This window comes from Pelodiscus sinensis, chromosome 29 (genome assembly GCF_052426305.1).
Source record: "Pelodiscus sinensis isolate ZL-2025 chromosome 29, ASM5242630v1, whole genome shotgun sequence".
NCBI classification, from domain to species: Eukaryota; Metazoa; Chordata; order Testudines; family Trionychidae; genus Pelodiscus; species Pelodiscus sinensis.
This window is the reverse complement of record NC_143080.1, coordinates 10,909,714-10,927,667: the sequence shown is the minus strand read 5'-3', so window position 1 is coordinate 10,927,667 and position 17,954 is coordinate 10,909,714. Positions and strand designations below refer to the sequence as shown.

The 17,954-nt window shown below is 48.1% G+C and overlaps 1 protein-coding gene across 10 annotated transcripts in view; it reads left to right on the top strand.

Moving 5' to 3' along the window:
• EFCAB3 (EF-hand calcium binding domain 3) overlaps window positions 1–13,629 on the top strand; it is a 107,685-nt gene extending 94,056 nt beyond the window's left edge. For 7 of the 10 annotated variants that reach the window (XM_075911697.2, XM_075911703.2, XM_075911701.2 and 4 more), the window contains 5 exons: window positions 74–200; window positions 2,411–2,616; window positions 8,786–8,970; window positions 11,584–11,706; window positions 13,157–13,629. In XM_075911697.2, the coding sequence (XP_075767812.2) occupies window positions 74–200; window positions 2,411–2,616; window positions 8,786–8,970; window positions 11,584–11,706; window positions 13,157–13,459 (944 nt within the window). In that variant the 3' untranslated portion in view covers window positions 13,460–13,629. Of the gene's footprint in view, window positions 1–73; window positions 201–2,410; window positions 2,617–3,726; window positions 4,531–8,785; window positions 8,971–11,583; window positions 11,707–13,156 lie in introns of those variants that run through there. The other 3 variants (XR_012898082.2, XM_075911704.2, XM_075911705.2) reach the window with 3 other exon arrangements.
• Window positions 13,630–17,954: the final 4,325 nt, after the last annotated feature.

Genomic DNA, 17,954 nt, shown 5'->3' with positions numbered 1-17,954 from the left:
GCGCTGACTGGGGACTCTGAAGGAGACGGCGTGGTGAGGAAGATGGGCTTATTGCTCTGCTCCTCCTCCCCAGCCCCGGAGAAAGGCAGCACAGAGGATGTGGAGTCCATTGATGCCACAGGAATCTTGATGTTTGAGATCCTATCCAAGCTGGTGGAGCTGTCGGCTCTGCCGAGGAAGGCCATGCTTGAAATAGTCAGGTGAGCACCAAGCGCTCCACAAAGGGGAAGCCAGCTCTCCGTTTCACGGGCACACTCGTAAGCCAGGAGCCACACAGGGTCAGACCAAAGGTCCGTCTCGGCCAGTCTCCTGCCTGCCGGCAGCGGCCAATGTCAGATGCTTGAGAAGGAATGAACAGAACAGGGAATCATCCCTGTGGCCCACTCCCAGCTTCTGGCAACCAGAGTCTAGGGACATCATCCCTGCCCACTCCTGGGTCATAGCCATTGACGGACCTACCTCCAGGAATGTAGCTAGTTCTTTTTTGAAGGCCCGTTATAGACCTGGCCTTCACAACATCCTCTGGTAAAGAGCTTGGCAGGTTGACGGTGCAGGGTGAAGCAATATTTCCTTTTCTTTTAAACCTGCTACCTATTAGTTTCATTTGGCGACCCTCCAGCTCTTGTATTATGAGACCTAAATAACACCTTAGGCTGTGTCCAGACTCAGGGGTTTTTTCGAAAAAAGTAGCCTTTTTTCGAAAAAACTTCCCCTGCGTCCAGACTCAAGCCGCGTTCTTTTGAAATTAATTCGAAAGAACGCGGCTTTTCTTTCAATTGCGGTAAACCTCAATTTACGAGGAAGAACGCCTTCTTTCGAAAGTTCCTCTTTCGAAAGAAGGCGTTCTTCAATGTAAATAGGGCTTCTTCGAAAGAGAGCATCCAGACTCACTGGATGCTTTCTTTCGAAAAAGCAAGCCGCTTTTTCGAAATTTCTCCGTGCAGTCTAGACGCTCTCTTTCGAAAGAGCCTCTTTCGAAAGAGGCTTGCAGTCTAGACATAGCCTTATTGTCTCCACACCCATCAGCATTTTATAGACCTCTGTCCACCCTTGGTCGTCTCTTTTCCACGCTGAAAAATCCCAGCCTTCTTAACCGTGCCTCGGACAGAAGCTGTTCCCTACCCCTAAGCATTTTTGTTGGTTTTTTGTGTACTTTTCCCAGTTCCAGTCTGTCTATGTTAAGATGAGGTGACCGCTTCTCCAAGTGGTATTCAAGAGGCGGACATACGAGGACTTATGTAGCAGCAATGGGATATTCTTTCCCTTTCCTAATAACGCCCAACATTTCAGAGAGTCGTGGTATTGCCACCCTTACCTCTGTGCCGTGCGGCTGTTGGCCAAGTGCCTGGCTCTAAAGGCAGCTCCATACTAGCAGCAGTGAGGAAGTAATGGTGGCAAGACCATCCCATGCGCCCTTACTTCTGTGCTGCCTTCAGAGCTGGGCAGCTGGAGAGAGGCAGGTGCTGACGGAGGGCTCAGCTCTGCTGGCAGCAGGGCAGTAATAAGGGGGGGCGGTACCGGGGAAGCAGGTTCGCAGAAATGTTGGTTGGTGATGTCCAGAATCCCCAGAGCCCACAGCCCTCCCCCACTCAAACGTCCTTCCCCCTCCTCCCTGCCTCAGGCTCTGGGAGCAAGTCTGGGATGCAGGCTCTGGGCTGGAGCAGAGGGGTGCAAGATTTAGGAGTTTGGATGTGGGGGGAGGAGCGAGGGGTCAGGCTCTGGAAGGGAGTCTGGGTGCTGGGTGCAGGCTCTGGCCCGGGACATGGGATGGGGTGCAGGAGGAAATGAGGTTCAGGCTCTGGAAGGGAACTGGGGACTGAAGGGGGTGGAGGGGAGAGGGTGGGTAGCCTCTGGGAAGGAGAGGGAGATGCAAGAGGAGGAGGTGAGAGGTGCTGAACTTAGCTAAGGCACCCCCCTCTGGCAGATGCTCGTGGGGGGAATCTTTGCATGTCCCCAGCCCCACTTGCCCCTCCTGCACACTCCCCTCTGGTGTTCCACAGCCTGCCACCAGCCAGGCGATTTAAAACACCACTGGCAGCTCAGCAGGGCTACAGCAGCTGCCGGTCACTGGCTCCGCGCCACTGCTGGCATGTACATCCCGGCAGCCCCGCTCCGTGGAAAGCCTTTCCTGCCCACAGGGAGTCAGTGTCTGTAAACCGGAGATACCAGAGTTCTACCTGGTCTCCAGCTGCCCACAGGGTCTCTCAAGATACACAAGGGCTGAATTTATACTAAAGTAATAAGGGGGGGGGGCTTTAAAATCCCCTCGAGCCTCCTCTAAGCAACATAAAGCAGTCAAAGGACAGAAGCTCCATTCCCCTCCCCCTGAAAGACGCTGGTGAAAAGGCTGCTGGTTATAGCTGTCCCGTGTAACGCGTCCGGAGACACTGAGTCCTCTTTTGTCTTCTAGTTACTACCGGCAGAAGTTCATGGCATCTACTGGCAGGAGGGCCTTGATAGACGATAGCAATTTAATGGATCGTGGGAAGAGTCGCCACACGTTCAGACATGCCCCTCAGAAAGGCAAAGTCACTCCTCAGTCAGCCTTTGCAGGTGCAGCCCGCATCTCCGTGATGAACAACAAAGAGCTGGAAGCCTACGTGGAAACCCTCAAGGGTAAGAATTGCAAGTGACTCTGCCGCTTGTGTGTCTAAGCGGGAGTCTTGTTGACGGTGCCAAAGGGGCAGAGGGCAACCAAGTCGCAGGTCACCGCCATTCACTGCAGCGTGCTCTGTCCATGGCAAATAAGGAGAAGTCCTCTCTTTCTGCCTGACATTTGGGCCTTGGTTAGCGACTAAGTTTTTGCTTCTTGCAGATCATAAGCCCCTACACTCTCCAGGGGTTGCACCAAGCCGTGAGTAATCGGAGGAAGCATTGTCTTGTAGTGAAAGAGCAGGGCTCCTGGGTTTCCGTCACCTAGCGAGGCTGTGGCAAGCTGGGATCTTAGGCAAATCACTTCAGATTTACAGGGATGACCACTGATTTGGAATGCCTAGAACCCAGATTTGCAAGCTCCAGATCACCTATTCAATGAGGAATCAAATGGGGGAGGAGAGGACTAGTCCAAGCTGCACCCCTGTGAATCACCAGAGTGGTCCCATTCTAAATGATCAAAAATCTGATGGCACCGGGCACCTTGAATTTAGGCTTTGTTTACACTACCAAGTTTTGTCAACCAAACTTACGTTGACATCCCAAAGATCAGAACACACTGTTCACACTAGCTCCTCTGGTAACAGATCACATGCACATTGGGGCCACCATCATCGACAGTGTGAGCAACAAATGCACTGTGGGTAGGTAGCCCACAATGCAAGTTAATATGTTCTGTCGCTGGGAGTTGTGGGAAGTCGGAGTGGATTGCAGCACACCTTGGGACCATGCTAAATGTCCCATGATGCATTGCATTCTGTCCCAGTCCTCCATGGGCTTCCAACTTTCTTTTGCGCTATATTTTCACTGGCTAGTCTTTGCTGTGCACCCCAGCATCTTTAGAGAGAAGGGATGATCCTGCAGTTCTCTCATATGCTGTCATGAAAACATTGTGCATGGCAATACAGTTAAGTTCCTAACAGGGGAAGACATGTAAACGCCCAACGTTCTGCGTGATACAAATAGGAGCAATTTTGCATTGTTTTGGGCATTTCCAAAGCAGCTGCATAGGGTAAACTGTCGCTTTGGGGCTAAGGAAACAAGACCGAATGGTGGGATGGCATTGTCCTGCAGATATGCGATGAAGAGCAGCAGCTACAGAACTTCTGAATGCGGAAAATGACCTTCCAGGAACTGGGTTCAGAGCTGGCCCCAGACTTGTGGCACAAGGACACCAGAAAGAGAGCTGCCCTCCTGGGAGAGATGCAGGTGGCAATCATTGGAGTCACCAGATTCCAGACAGACTGCCACCGGTCAGTTACGAACCAGTTTGGAATGGGCAAGTCGAGCATTGGGGCTGCATCACTGCAAGTGAGCAGAGCAATAAATCGCATCCTGCTACAAAGGACCATGAGGAAAATGAGTGTGAAATAGTGGACATATTTGCAGAAATGGGTTGCCCTAACGGTGGAAGGGCGATAGATGGCACACACATTCCAATTTTACTATCAGACCACCCTACAACAGAGTAAATCAATAGGGAAGGGTACTTCTCCATGGTGTTGCAGGCGCTTATGGATTGCCATGGGTGTTTCACTGACATCAATGCAAGGTGGTCTGCAAATGCGCATGACACGCACATTTTCAGGAACACCACTTTGTTCAGAAAGCTGCAAGTGAGGACTTTCTTTCCAGACAACGCGGTTAAAGAGAGAGACATGGAAATGCCCAGAGCAATCCTGGGAGACCAGGTTACCCCTTAGAGCCCTGGCTTATGAATCCTTACACAGGACACCTGGACAGCAGTAAGGCTCAGTTCAACAGACTGAGTGGCGCCAGATGAGAATTGACTGTTCCTTTTGGCAGAATAAAGGCATGCCAGCATTGCCTTTATGGCAGGTTAGACTTAATGAGGACAATATGCTTGTGGTCATAGCTGCATGCTGCATTTTGCATAATCTCTGTGAAGCTAAGGATGAAATGCTCAGAAGTGGAGCACTGAAGCAGACCACTTGTCTGCGGAGGAGCCCAGAGGGTGGCAATTCAGATCAGGGAGGCTCTGAGGAAGCACTTTGATAATGAGCAGCAGTAATGTACATCTGTGTCATAGGTGCTTCAATTGTATAGTCCATGTAGTTTTCCTAGGAGGTTATGGTAACATTTGGGGGCACAGATCCCAGTGAGAAAATCTTTGAAATGACTGTTCAGGTGTGAGTAGTGCCTGCCATCTGAATTTGTAGAAAACAAAATAGAGATGAATTCCATTATAAAACTTTACCTTTATTGAACTGTATGCAGCTCACCTATATGCCGCTTAGGTCCCTGCACAGGTAGTTGCAGAATGGTGTGGGAAAGTGTCCTACATTGGGGAGAGGAACCAAGCTGCTTTGCCATCGAATCTGCAGCAAAGAACTAACACATGCCTCCAGGAACTCTCCTGGCAATTTCTCTGGAGGATTCCTGCGAGATATCGGCATGCACCAGCACTCTGTTCTGTCGCGTCAGCACCCTGTTCTATCACACCAATTAGCTACACAGGGAAATGTCCAGCCCCCAGAAACACATCCAGCCTCTCATATTTCTGTATCCTAAACCCATCTCTGCACTTCACAAGCCACAGCCACTCCCCACGGGTCTGATCTGCTTCCTGCTCCCCAGAGGACAACTGCCGAGACTGACTATGCACCACAGAAGAGAACAGTTCCTGGCTGCCTGCCCCATCAGGCAACCACACTGGGAGCTACGCATCCTTGTGTAACTCCATCTCATCCTCCAGGTTAGGTTTGCTTTCTGCCGCCTGTGCCCTCCAAAGTATCTACGGGGCTCTTTGTAATGGAGATAGCACCACACCAAGGATAGCATCCATCTCCTTATAGAGATGGCAGATCTTGGGTACAGCACCAGAGCAACTTTCCCTCCCTCACCTTATGTTATGCCTGCCTCAGCGTCTTTATCTTCAATCAACACTGCAGCTTATCCCAGTCACAGCCCTTTTCACACACCCCTCGAGAAATGTGTCCATAGGTTTCCCCATTCCTGTGGTTCAAGCACAGCTGGGACTGCATAGCCTCCTCTCCAAATGTACTGACCAGATCCAGCAGCTCCCCAGTGCTCCAAGCAAACAGCGTTTGGTGCAATAGCCGGACACGGTCCCGTGGGAAGATTCGATGAGATGCTCGGGTTTTCTTTTCTGAGGTTTTCTTTCCAATTGTAACAGTTAGGGAGTTACTTTAAAAAAATAAAAAGTTGAGATGCTAGAGAATGAGACACCAGCATCTCTCGCCAATTGCTACCCTATTCCATGTACCATCCCAGTTCAAGGGAAGAGCCCACTAGGCCATGCTGTCCTTCCAGGTTTCATTCAGACACAGTTTGCATTTTATCCAAAGCTCCAAAGTCTAGGGGGCTAGAATTTTCCCCTTTGCCATAGAGGACAGGACAGCAGTAAACTGTGTTTATGGGAATCAGGCCTTGCTTGTCTGAGAAGTGACAAGGCGATGTGATTGGGACAGGCTGCCTTACAGCACAAAGGTTACAATCGGCCCCATCCGAACCCATGACTGCGATGTCTGGTTGGGCAGAGCTGAAGATGGAAATCAAGTGGGGGGATCAGCCAGTGAATGAGGGTGGCTCTCATGCCAACCATGTCTGGAGTATGGTACATCAAGTCCCTTTCGGCTGGACTTGATCTGAGTCAAACTAAGGTTTATGAAAAGCTGCTATGGACTTGGCTAAGAGGGAAGTGCTCTCTGCTAATATGTAGGCTGTCCCCCCATGGGCTGTCACCATGTAGAATAAATAGAAAAGGAGAGAATTACAGCTAGTTTAAGTTTGGTTAAAGAAATTGGTGTTGCACAGAGAGCCCCTGAAAGTAATGAGTTATTAGGCTGGAAGTGGGCCGGGGGTGTGGGGGCTGTCTGGTTCAAAGAATCACTAATGAAGGTAAGAACTTCTGACCAATTGGGTAACAATCTGTTTTAAAAAGAGGCAGCAAGGCCTTTCCCACATGACATACCAGTGTTATCTCAAAAATAGAGCCAGGTACAAAGCGAAACTTGTGGGTCAGCAAGAAAGAGGGGGAAGAGATAAGGAGGAAAGGCCTTGGGGAGAAAGGTGTTAATCTTATCTACATCCCAGCTACGTCTACACTGGCATGATCTTGTGCAAGAACTCTTTTGCGGAAGAGTTCTTGTGCAAAAATTCTTCCAGAAGAGAGCGTCTACACTGGCATGTGCTTTTGCACAAGAGATGTGCTTTTGCACAAGAGCATCCGTACCAGTGTAGACACTCTCTTGCACAAGAAAGCTCCGATGGCCATTTTAACCATAGGGCTTTCTTGCACAAGAAATTCATGTTGCCTGTCTACACTGGCCTCTTGCACAAGAACAGTTGCACAAGAGGGCTTATTCCTGAGCGGGAGCATCAGAGTTCTTGTGCAAGAAGCCCTGATTTCATACATTAGAATGTCAGTTTACTTGTGCAAGAACTCGCGGTCAGTGTAGACAGGCAGCAAGTTTTTGCGCAAAAGCAGATGCTTTTGCGTAAGATCACGCCAATGTAGACACAGCTAAGACAGGAAACTGTCTCTAGTTGGCTTTTACCTGAAGTCAGTAATTGGCAATGACATCATTTGTTTGTTAAAGGGTATTAAAAAGTGAATTCTGAAAGGGTTCATTACTAATACCTGACCACATAGGAGCAAATTAACATGGGTCTAAGCAAACCATGGGTGTTTAGCCCATTTGTAAGTATCTTGGGGTATGTCTACACTACCACCCTAGTTCGAACTAGGGTGGTAATGTAGGCATACCTCACTTGCAAATGAAGCCCAGGATTTGAATTTCCCAGGCTTCATTTGCATAAGCCTTTTTTAAATGCCGGCTTGTTCGAACCCCGAGCCGCGCGGCTACATGCGGCACGGGCTAGATAGTTCGAACTAGCAAGCCATTCCGAACTATCTGTACACTACACGCGGCACGGGGTTCGAACAAGCCGGCATTTAAAAATGGCGCCAGCCGGCTTATGCAAATGAAGCCCGGGAAATTCAAATCCCGGGCTTCATTTGCAAGTGCGGTATGCCTACATTACCCCGCTAGTTCGAACTAGCGGGGTAGTGTAGACATACCCTTGATTGAATACTTTTTTACTGCTTGAATATAATCAATTGCTTATCAGTTAGGCTTTGTAGGCCTATTTAGAGCAATTGTATAAATGCCTTTCAGCCTCTGGCTTTAATAAAGGAATATTTGGTTAAATTACTGTTGTGACACTATCCTGTATAAATAATAACTTCAGCATATCACTTAGCCCAACGGAACCTTAATTAACTGATTCGTTCTTCTTGGTGGTTGCTCGAGGTATAACTCATGGCCTGTTTCTACATTGGCACTCCTTTCCAGAAAAGGGATGCTAATGAGACCAGTCGGAATTGCAAATGCCGCGGGGGATTTAAATATCCCCCACGGCATTTGCATGAACATGGCTGCCGCTTTTTTCTGGCTCGGGGTTTTGCCGGAGAAAAGCGCCAGTCTAGATGGGATCTTGTGGAAAATAAACCCTTTTCCAGAAGATCCCTTATTCCTACTTTCAAGGGATTCCTTGAAAGTAGGAATAAGGGATCTTCCGGAAAAGGGTTTATTTTCCGCAAGATCCCGTCTAGACTGCCGCTTTTCTCTGGCAAATCCCCGAGCCGGAAAAAAGCGGCAGCCATGTTCATGCAAATGCCGCGGGGGATATTTAAATCCCTCACGACATTTGCAATTCCGACTGGTCTCATTAGCATCCCTTTTCCGGAAAGGGGTGCCAATGTAGACACAGCCATGGGCTAACAAGGAGTCCGTCTCTCATTCTCAGAACGGATCACTAAGACCTGTGTTTGGATTATAGAGGTCCTGAGCACCCACGACGCTGCGGTTACTGAAAATGTGGGGACTCAACACTTCTGGGAATTAGGCCCTCGATCTGTAAAGTTGGGCATCCAAAACTTGAGGTTTCTGTGGCTCACGTTTCCAATGTGTTTTGTGGAAAGGAAGGTGGGAAAAAGAGGAAAAGTGACTAGGGGAGATCTCCGAACTTGTGTAGTGCTGCCTTGGTTGCATTGATCATAGACTGGGAAGGGGCAAGGGCTAGGAAACCAATGGTGGGTGCTGTGTCCAATCAGTGATATCTATTCTCCTTCTTCCACCTTTGCCAGCAAGCACTGCCCCCTCTGACAGTCCTTATGCTCAGGTCCCCATCTTCCCGTTGCTTCCCAACCGGGATGGAATGACCGAACCGAAGCCAAAAAAAGACTTGCAGAAGCTAGAGATGCAGAGAAGGAAAGAGCCTATATCCTCATTTGAAAACCACTTTTTCCACAAAAGAAACTGGCTGCGCAAGGTGAGATAAGGAGAAGTTGTTAATCAATGTAACAACAGATGATACACAAAAGGGCGAGTCTTGTTTCGCTGTAGACTCCTCCCTGTTGAAATATGTGGAGCCAGCACAATCTTATGACACTATATAGGCTACATCTACACTGCATCTCTCTTGTGGAAGAAGAAATGCAAATGAAGTGCTCATTAGCGACATCTCGCACTTCATTTGCATATTCTCTTCTGATGCTTTTTGTGGAAGAGGTTTTTGCACAAAAAAGCAGTGTAGACGTGTCCGTTTTATGCAAAAAAACCCTTTTGCGCAAGAACCTGTATACTTCATTTTTTGAGGAATAAGGGTTCTTGCGCAAAAGGGTTTTTTTGCACAAAACAAACCCTTCTACACTGCATTTTTTTGCTCAAAAACCTCTTGCGCAAAAAGCATCGGAAGAGACGTTGCTAATGAGCGCTTCGTTTGCATTTCCTCTTCCGCAAGAGGGATGCAGTGTAGACATAGCCTTTGTTTCCCTTAGACTTAGTGGGTCAAATTCAGTGATGCCAATGGGGTGACTCCAAGTAAGCTGGGAGTTGTCTAAGGTGGTGTAATGTACACATTGAGGGGGATGGAAGGAAGTGAAGTATGTGTGGTTTACGCTTCCTTCCATCCCCCTCAATGTGTACATCACAGCACACAATGTAAACCGCACAAACTTCACTTTCTTTTAGACTCAGCTCTGAATATGGCCACTGGAAAATTGTTCCTAGAAATGTTCATGAAATGAGTCCATGTACACTGCTTAGTTTAGCTTGCACTTGATGCAGCTGATATACAGGGGCTATGCGTTTGAGATTACATACAGTGGGGAACTGTGGCAGATTGTACGTTCACTTGTCTTTCCCTATAGGTATCATGGTTGGAATAGCTCTTCCCCCTACAGCCCAGAAAACCTAATACCCTGGGTGACTATTCCAGGGAAAAAGTCTCGGAGGGGTAGCTGTGTTAGCCTGTAACTTTAAAAACAAGTAGTCCTGTGGCACCTTAGAGACTAACACAAACATAGTGTCATGAGCTTTCATGGGAAAAACCCACTTCTTCACGAGCTGGAGCGAAAAAACCGTGAACATAGAATTTATAACAGAAAAAGAAGGAAGGGGGGGGGAGTACAATTCTAGTGCTGGTACGAATGCGGCTAACTGAGTGGGCTGGATGTCTCTCCTACTTAGCTTTAGACATAAATGAGGAGTTAAATGTACGGAAGGCTGGCTTTATAATGGGACATCCACTTAGTGTCCTTTGTTCAAGCCCAGGGAAAGAGAAACTCACTTTTACAAGGAAGAATTGTTCTTAGAGTTACTAGGCTGGCTGAAAAAGTTGTGGGTTTGATTCCTGTTCTAAAAGCTTTGAGGCAGGAGATTCTAGCTGAATTCCCCTGTTCCCATCTGCCACAGATATCAGGAATGTATAGCACTGGAAGACTTACCTGGCATTGCTCAGGTCCTTCAGGGCAGGTAGATAGAAGTAGAAGGGGGGAGGGGCTCAGGCGAGAGGGCTTAGAGCTGGGGGAAAGGCAGCTACTGTCTTCTCCCTGGAGCTGGCCCAGGGTGGGTGTGGGAGCTCAGGCTGCCCACCATGCTACTGCCTGGGGCCAGCCCAGGCAGGGGGTCATGCTCCTCAGGGGAGCTGGCCTGGGCTGTGCAGCACAGTTGCCTGGGGCCTGGTCCAAGACACCAGAGAGGAGGAGAGGGGAGCAAGGTTGCCTGAGGGCCAGCCTAAGGCCGCGGAGGCTGTGTGATGGCTAGCGGCTACTCCCCTGTGGTCATTTGTGAGTATAACAGTCCCCCATGCTTGCTGCCCTCCTGTGGTCATTTGTGAGTATAACTGTCCCTGCTATCACACCCCCGCTCTTTCTGCTTGATGTGAAACAATCCCATTCCACACACGTCCCATTGTCCTGGCACAACAAAACTCTCACCTTGCTTTAAGTTATGATAAGGGGAAACTGCGTACTGAATGCGGTGGTCCTAACGCTTACCATTTAGGAGGAGTTCTTGAACAAACAGACTCACAGACAGACAGCCGCACATTTCTAAAATATACGGTAGGATGGTAGTCTGCTCGGGTGTCTTGGTAGCAAGACTAAAGGCATGAACACTACCATGAGTGCAGCAGAAGATACCAGCCAGCAGAAGATGTCCCTTGGTCTCCCACTTCCCAATCGCAGGATATGATCAAGTGACCCAGCCCACACAAGACACTCACAGAGGATGTCTGCTTTCTCTGTTGTCCTCCACAACACACACACACCCGCCCCCCAAGGCATAAGGACGCCTGATGGGAAACTATGGTTGTACGTGACAACAGGGAAAGATCCTTTCTAAGCAGCAGGCTGTGCTTCCTCCTCTGGGGGGCAGCACTGGGAGATAGCAATACTGCAAGTAAGTGGGGCCAAACCCAGCTTTTGTGTATTGCAGTGTAATCAGATCTCATGCTTCAGCCTGACTCATGCAGGGTGGGATTTCCCCAAATGTGCTGGAGTAAATAACTGACCAGGTACATTAGAGTTTTGTCCCAGACAGCAATAAGTCACAGACACTGCCAAAGGCATGTCACGATGGCCTCTGTGGCTTTTTCAATTAGGCAGCTGCGTTCAAACCGCCTGGTGATTTCAAAGGTCAGAAAATCCCCCTTTCTCTCAGCCCTCACTTGATGGAGAGGCGTCACCAGCTCACCATAGACGACCTGCAGGAGATACGACTAGATGTGAGTACGGACACATGCACCCCTTCCAAAGAATTCCTCATTCTCCCCCGGCAAGCCCCTGGCAAGCCACAATGATTCCTCCCTTCTGTGTTTAGTGTTACACGAGAGAACCAGTTCTGCAATGTGTTAGATCCTTGTCACTCTTCTTCCAAGGACTGGCTGATCCAAGGCATTAAAAATACGGGGGCCCTTTCATCTCTAGGGTCCTGCTTTGGATGCTGGCTGGGTTGCTCGAGCTAGAAAGAGGGCTATTTTGTGGTGTTTATAAAAACAGTTCAGTCCTGGTGAACAAGGACTACGCCACACGAACCAGCATCCCAGGTGGCCTCATTGCTGCCCTTTTTGGGGGCCAAAGGAGAACCACAGCCACCTAATATTACCCTTTCACCTCCCCGCCTTCCATTCGGACAGGCCAAGATGTGACTGGGGGCAGCATCTGGATGTTTGCCTTGCTGAGATACAGCTCCCAGTGCTGTCGCTCTGTCTCCGCCCTTCAGCACGGGAAGACACAGAGTACGAGCTCCACGTGACTTCCTGAAACACAAAACTGGGACAAATGCAGACCTGGTGTAAGGAAATGCAACTGCCATTGCAATTGCAGGAAGTGCAGGGTGCTCACCATTAGAGATGTGGATGGGTTATCAGGTCAGCGTCCCCTTACTGGGTGCTGCTTATCGGGTACAGGTTAACCTGTGCTTGGGAGCAGCCCCCGGCCTGTGGCCTGCCATGGGCGGAGGGCTGCCCCATTGGGGTCAGGAGCCAGCAGCAGCCCCATCCCCAGGAGCTTCCTGCCCCCAGCCCCGAGACCAGGAGAGTCCAGCTGCCACCGGCAGCAGCAGCCCCAGTCCCAGGATCCTGTTTACTCAGTTAACTGGTTAAATATTGGGTTAAACGGATGAATCGGTATTTTACAGCCCCACTTAGCATATCTCAAGCTGGGGTCCCTTTAAGCAGCCTGGCAGCCCATTTTCACAGGTGATTAATCAGCCCCAGCCAGTCAGCTCCCTGCATGGAGCCCTGAGCCTCTGTCTGAGCGGGGCTGATTAATCACCTATGAAGCAGGGCTTAGAGGGAACACTGAGCTCAGGGCATGTCCCTTTACAACCCTTCATAACACAGTGGATTTCCCATGTAATTATAAGGTGTGATCCATCCAATTAACTTTCTGTTGAAAGAATTGTAACTGCCCATCTGTATAACTTCATAGTAATTTCAGGGAATTTCAGGAGGTATGAAACCAAAGTCAGTCAGTTAATTCTTTCAGTTACATGAGCTGGAGACATTTACTGGCATCTAAATGCAATGAATGACAAAGGGCATCCAGGCTCTGTCCTTTTTTTCCTTGTGAACATCTCCTGTCTGACTTCTGCAATAGCTGGTTTCCATTTGGGTGAAACTCTGGCTCCGTATTACTCTGCAGCCTCTTTCAAGCGCCATTTCTTCTTCACAGGTGAAGAGGGTAACTGAAATGTACAAGGAGGGGATGGCACTGAAGGAGAGGAACAGGATGTTGAGACTGTGGCAGAAGTTGCATGGGGGCCAGATTGGACTGAAGCCAAGGAACAACAGCTTCTACCACACTTTCTCCACCTACACTTGGTCATGGAACACCCGCCAGGAGCTGGTGACACCCAATCAACTTCAGGAGTATGATAATAAACTGTACCACAGAGAACAGTCCTCAGCCTGTTCAGATGACAGTGAAGTCAAGGATGGGACAAGGAATGGAAAAGAAGGAAATGAGAAGAAATAGGCATACTGCTTCTTTTTCTTAACATCACTACTGAATACTCACCTCTGCCCCATTATTTTCCCCTGTAACAGCCTCAGACCATCACACTGTCTGAGGCTAGGAAAGAGAACTGGTTCCCCTTTGAACCCTGGATAATACAATGAAAATTAAAACACCCTTTTTTTCTTCTATTGGTCTCAGCTCTCTCTCTATAACCACTGATTTCAGGAATATCACCACAGGGGTTAAATTTGGACAAGAGGATACATTTGGAAGGATGAGTGTCAAGATTCTTCTATTCTGTTTCTACTCTGCCACTGACTGTTCCTTGTTTTTTTCATCTCTGCGATGGGGCTCACACTAGAGATGTCAACATGTAGTCGACTACACGATTAACCGATAAATCTGGGCTTATCGGTTAATCCTGTGGACTACCCACACTCCCCCACCCTTGCAAAGGGGGTGCAGAAGCTGGTACCTGTGACAAGCCAGCTTCTAAGTAGGCTCCCCACAAGCACCAGATCCCATGGAGCTAGCTGCCTGCCCAGAGGCAGCAGGGTAGGGTGAGGAAGACTGCCTTGGAGCAGCCTCTGTCAGCCACAGACAGGGACAGGGACTGATGCCACCCTGAACTGAGGTAGCACTGTCATTCCACGGAGGCAGCAATGTGGGGTGACAGGCAGCTGGTCTGCGAGGGGAGCTGGTTTTTAAACTTTTAAACTGTTTTAAAATGCCCCCAGGGACTACTGACTAGCCGTGGAACCACTACAATTTGATGCAGTTAGACAATTATTTAATTTACGCTAACACCCCCAGCTCGCTGACCTCAGAGTGAAAGAATCTGCACAGGGTTCAGTGACATTACACATTGTACAAAGTATTATTTCCCATTCTTGCTTGTACACCTAGGAGGAATGGGGACAAATACAGACTTGTATCTACCTAAATCCCAGGAGATCTCTGCACCGTACCATGCTACAGCCTTTCAACTCCACTAACACACCCGCTACATCAGCCTTGGAAAAGGCATAACCCTTTATACTTTAGGACTTACGCCAAACTCTAACTGGTGGAGGTAGGAAGGAAATCCATCCATGGCCATGTTATTTCACTGTTGCCCACTTTGGAATGTCTTGTACCTTTCTCTGCAGTGATACATCACTAACATAGAGGATGTTAGTAGACATGGGGTCAGATTAGAAGCTAAAATAAAAGAGCAAGTTAAAAATTATTTAGAAAAGTTAAATGTCTATAAGTCACTAGGGCCTGATGAAATGCATCCTAGAATACTCAAGGAGCTGACAGAGGAAGTATCTGAGCCTATAGCTATCATCTTTGAAAAGTCATGGATGTTGGGAGAGATTCCAGAAGACTGGAAAAGGGCAAATATAGCACCCAGCTATAAAAAGGGAAATAAGAACCCAGGAAACTACTGACCAGTCAGTTTATCTTCTGTGCCAGGGAAAATAATGGAGCAAGTAATTAAGGAATCCATCTGCAAACATCTGGAAGCTAATAAGGTGATGAGTTACAGCCAGCATAGATTTATAAAGAACAAATTATGTCAAACCAATCTGATAGCTTACTTAGATAGGATACAAGCCTTCTAGATTAGGGTGAAGTGGTGGACATGATATACCTAGACTTTAGTAAAGCATTTGACACGGTCTCGCTAGGAAAATGCAACCTAGATGGGGCTACTATAAGGTGGGTGCATAACTGGCTGGATGACTGTTCTCAGAGAGTAGTTATTAATAGTTCACAATCATGGTGGAAGGGCATAACAAATGGAGTTCCACAAGGGTCTGTTTTGGCACCGGTTCTGTTCAATATCTTCATCAATGATTTAGATGATGGCATAGAGAGTACGCTTATTAAGTTTGCAGATGATACTTAGTGGGAGGGATTGCAAGTGCTTTGGCAGATAGGGTCAAAATTCAAAATGATCTGGACAAACTGGAGAAATGGTCTAAAGTAAACAGGATGGGCTGCGTCTAGACTGGCCGCTTGAATTTGCGCAAGAACACTGACGATCTGATGTAAGATTGTCAGTGTTCTTGCGCAAATACTATGCTGCTCCCGTTCAGGAAAAAGCCCTCTTGCGCAAATGTATTTGTGCAAGAGGGCCAGTGTAGACAGCTCAGGACTGTTTTGCGCAAAAAAGCCCCGATGGCAAAAATGGCAGTCAGGGCTTTCTTGTGCAAAACCGCGTCTAGATTGGCACGGACGCTTTTGCACAAAAGCGTCCGTGCCAATCTAGGCGCTCTTTTCCGCAAATGCTTTTAACGGAAAAACTTTTCCGTTAAAAGCATGTGCGGAAAACCATGCCAGTCTAGACGTAGCTGATGAAGTTTAGCAAGGACAAATGCAAAGTATTCCACTTAGGAAGGAATAATCAGTTTCACCTACACAGAATGGGAAGGAGTACTGCTGAAAGGATTTAGGGGTCATAGTGAACCACAAGTTAAACATGAGTCAACAGTGTGATGCTGTTACAAAAAAAAGCCAACATGATTCTGGGATGCATTAACAGGATTCAAAACAGAATCCCTGCCCTTCTCATAAATAAAGACAAAGCAGAAACTTTTTGTGTTTGACAGTATTTTATTTAAAAATTAAAAATTAAGCCTGGCCAACAAACCCCCAATTGGGGCCAAGCCCTCATCTGGCCGCAGCATTATAACACCGCTCCCGAGACCCTAGATCTGAGCCTATCATATACTGGAACTCCCTGCCCTGAGCCCCTCACATACCCCAACCCAAATTCCTGCACCCTCACAGCCACAAGCCCGGGGCTTGCTTAGTACCGCAACTCTCCATCTGACCCCAACACTACCCAGCCTGGAGCCCCCTCCCTGAGCCAGCGTCCCCTTCTCCACCTCCTCCTGCATCCAAATTTCCTTCCAGAGCTTGCACCTCTCACCCCTTCCCACACCCAAATCCCTCATTCCCACTCTAGAGCCTACACATCCTGTCTCAACTCATTGGGTGTGTCTAGACTACAGGGTTTTGTCGACAAAAGTGGACTTTTGTCGACAAAACTATACCTGCGTCCACACTGCCTTTGAGTTATGTCAACATAATGTCGACAAAACTCAGCCGTTTTGTCGACCTATGTAAACCTCATTCTACGAGGAATAACGCCTTTTGTCGACAGAGTTCTGTTGATAGAAGGCATTATTGCATCTACACTGTCCTTTGCGTCCACACTGTTATGTCGACAAAGCGGCTTGCTTTGTCGACAGAACTGGATGTAGTCTAGACGCTCTTTGTCAACAGAAGCTTTGTCAACTGTATCTGTCGACAAAACTTCTGTTGACAAAACCCTGTAGTCTAGACGTACCCATAGAGGCTATGGCTAGACTGCAGGAGTTTTTCCAGGATTCCAGAGAGATCCTGGAAAAACTCTTCCGCATCCAGGGATGCATTTGTTCTTCTGCTTTTTTTAGTGGAAGAGTAAACATGCTCTTTCGGTAACCCCTGTATTCCTCGTTCCACTAGGAATAAGGGGGATTCCAAAAATCAGGCTACGTCTACACTGGCATGATTTTCCAGAAATGCTTTTAACGGAAAAGTTTTCCGTTAAAAGCATTTTCGGAAAAGAGTGTCTAAATTGGCACAGATGCTTTTCCGCAAAAAGCACTTTTTGCGGAAAAGCGTCCGTGCCAATCTAGACGCGCTTTTGCGCAAAAAAGCCCCGATCGCCATGTTAGCCATCGGGGCTTTTTTGCGCAAAACAGTACTGTGCTGTCTACACTGGCCCTCTTGCGCAAATACATTTGCGCAAGAGGGCTTTTTCCCGAACGGGAGCAGCATAGTATTTCCACAAGAACACTGACAATCTTACATGAGATCGTCAGTGTTCTTGCGGAAATTCAAGGGGCCTGTGTAGACAGCTGGCAAGTTTTTCCGCAAGAGCAGCTGATTTTGCGGAAAAACTGGCCAGTCTATACACAACCAGGGGGTTTTCTAACATTTGGTCCAATCTAGACAGGGCAAATGTTGGAAAAACCTCTTCCTACATAAGAATTGGGGGAAAAAAGTGGCAGTGTAGAGCATATAAGAGCTTGGGATAGCAAGTGATGGAGAGAAGACTAGAGAGAGTGGGGCTTCAAGGAAGGGGTGGAGTCTTGGGGGAAGGATGGGGCGGTAGATCTTCACTTGTTCTGCGATTTAAAAAGTGAGCTTGGGTGTAAAACGTTTGGAGACCACTGATCTAGAGCATGACAAGGCGTGTGCCCACTGCATTCCTTTTCCAATGGGCTGTGTCCAGACTCAAAGGTTTTTTCGAAAAAAGTAGCTTTTTTTCGAAAAAACTTCACTTGCGTCTAGACTACAGCCGCGTTCTTTCGAAATTAAATCGAAAGAACGCAGCTTTTCTTTCGACGGCAGTAAACCTAATTTCACGAGGAAGAACGCCTTTTTCGGAAAGTGCTCTTTCGAAAAAAGGCATTCTTGAATGCAAACAGAGCGTTTTCGAAAGAGAGCATCCAGACTGCCTGGGTGCTTTCTTTCG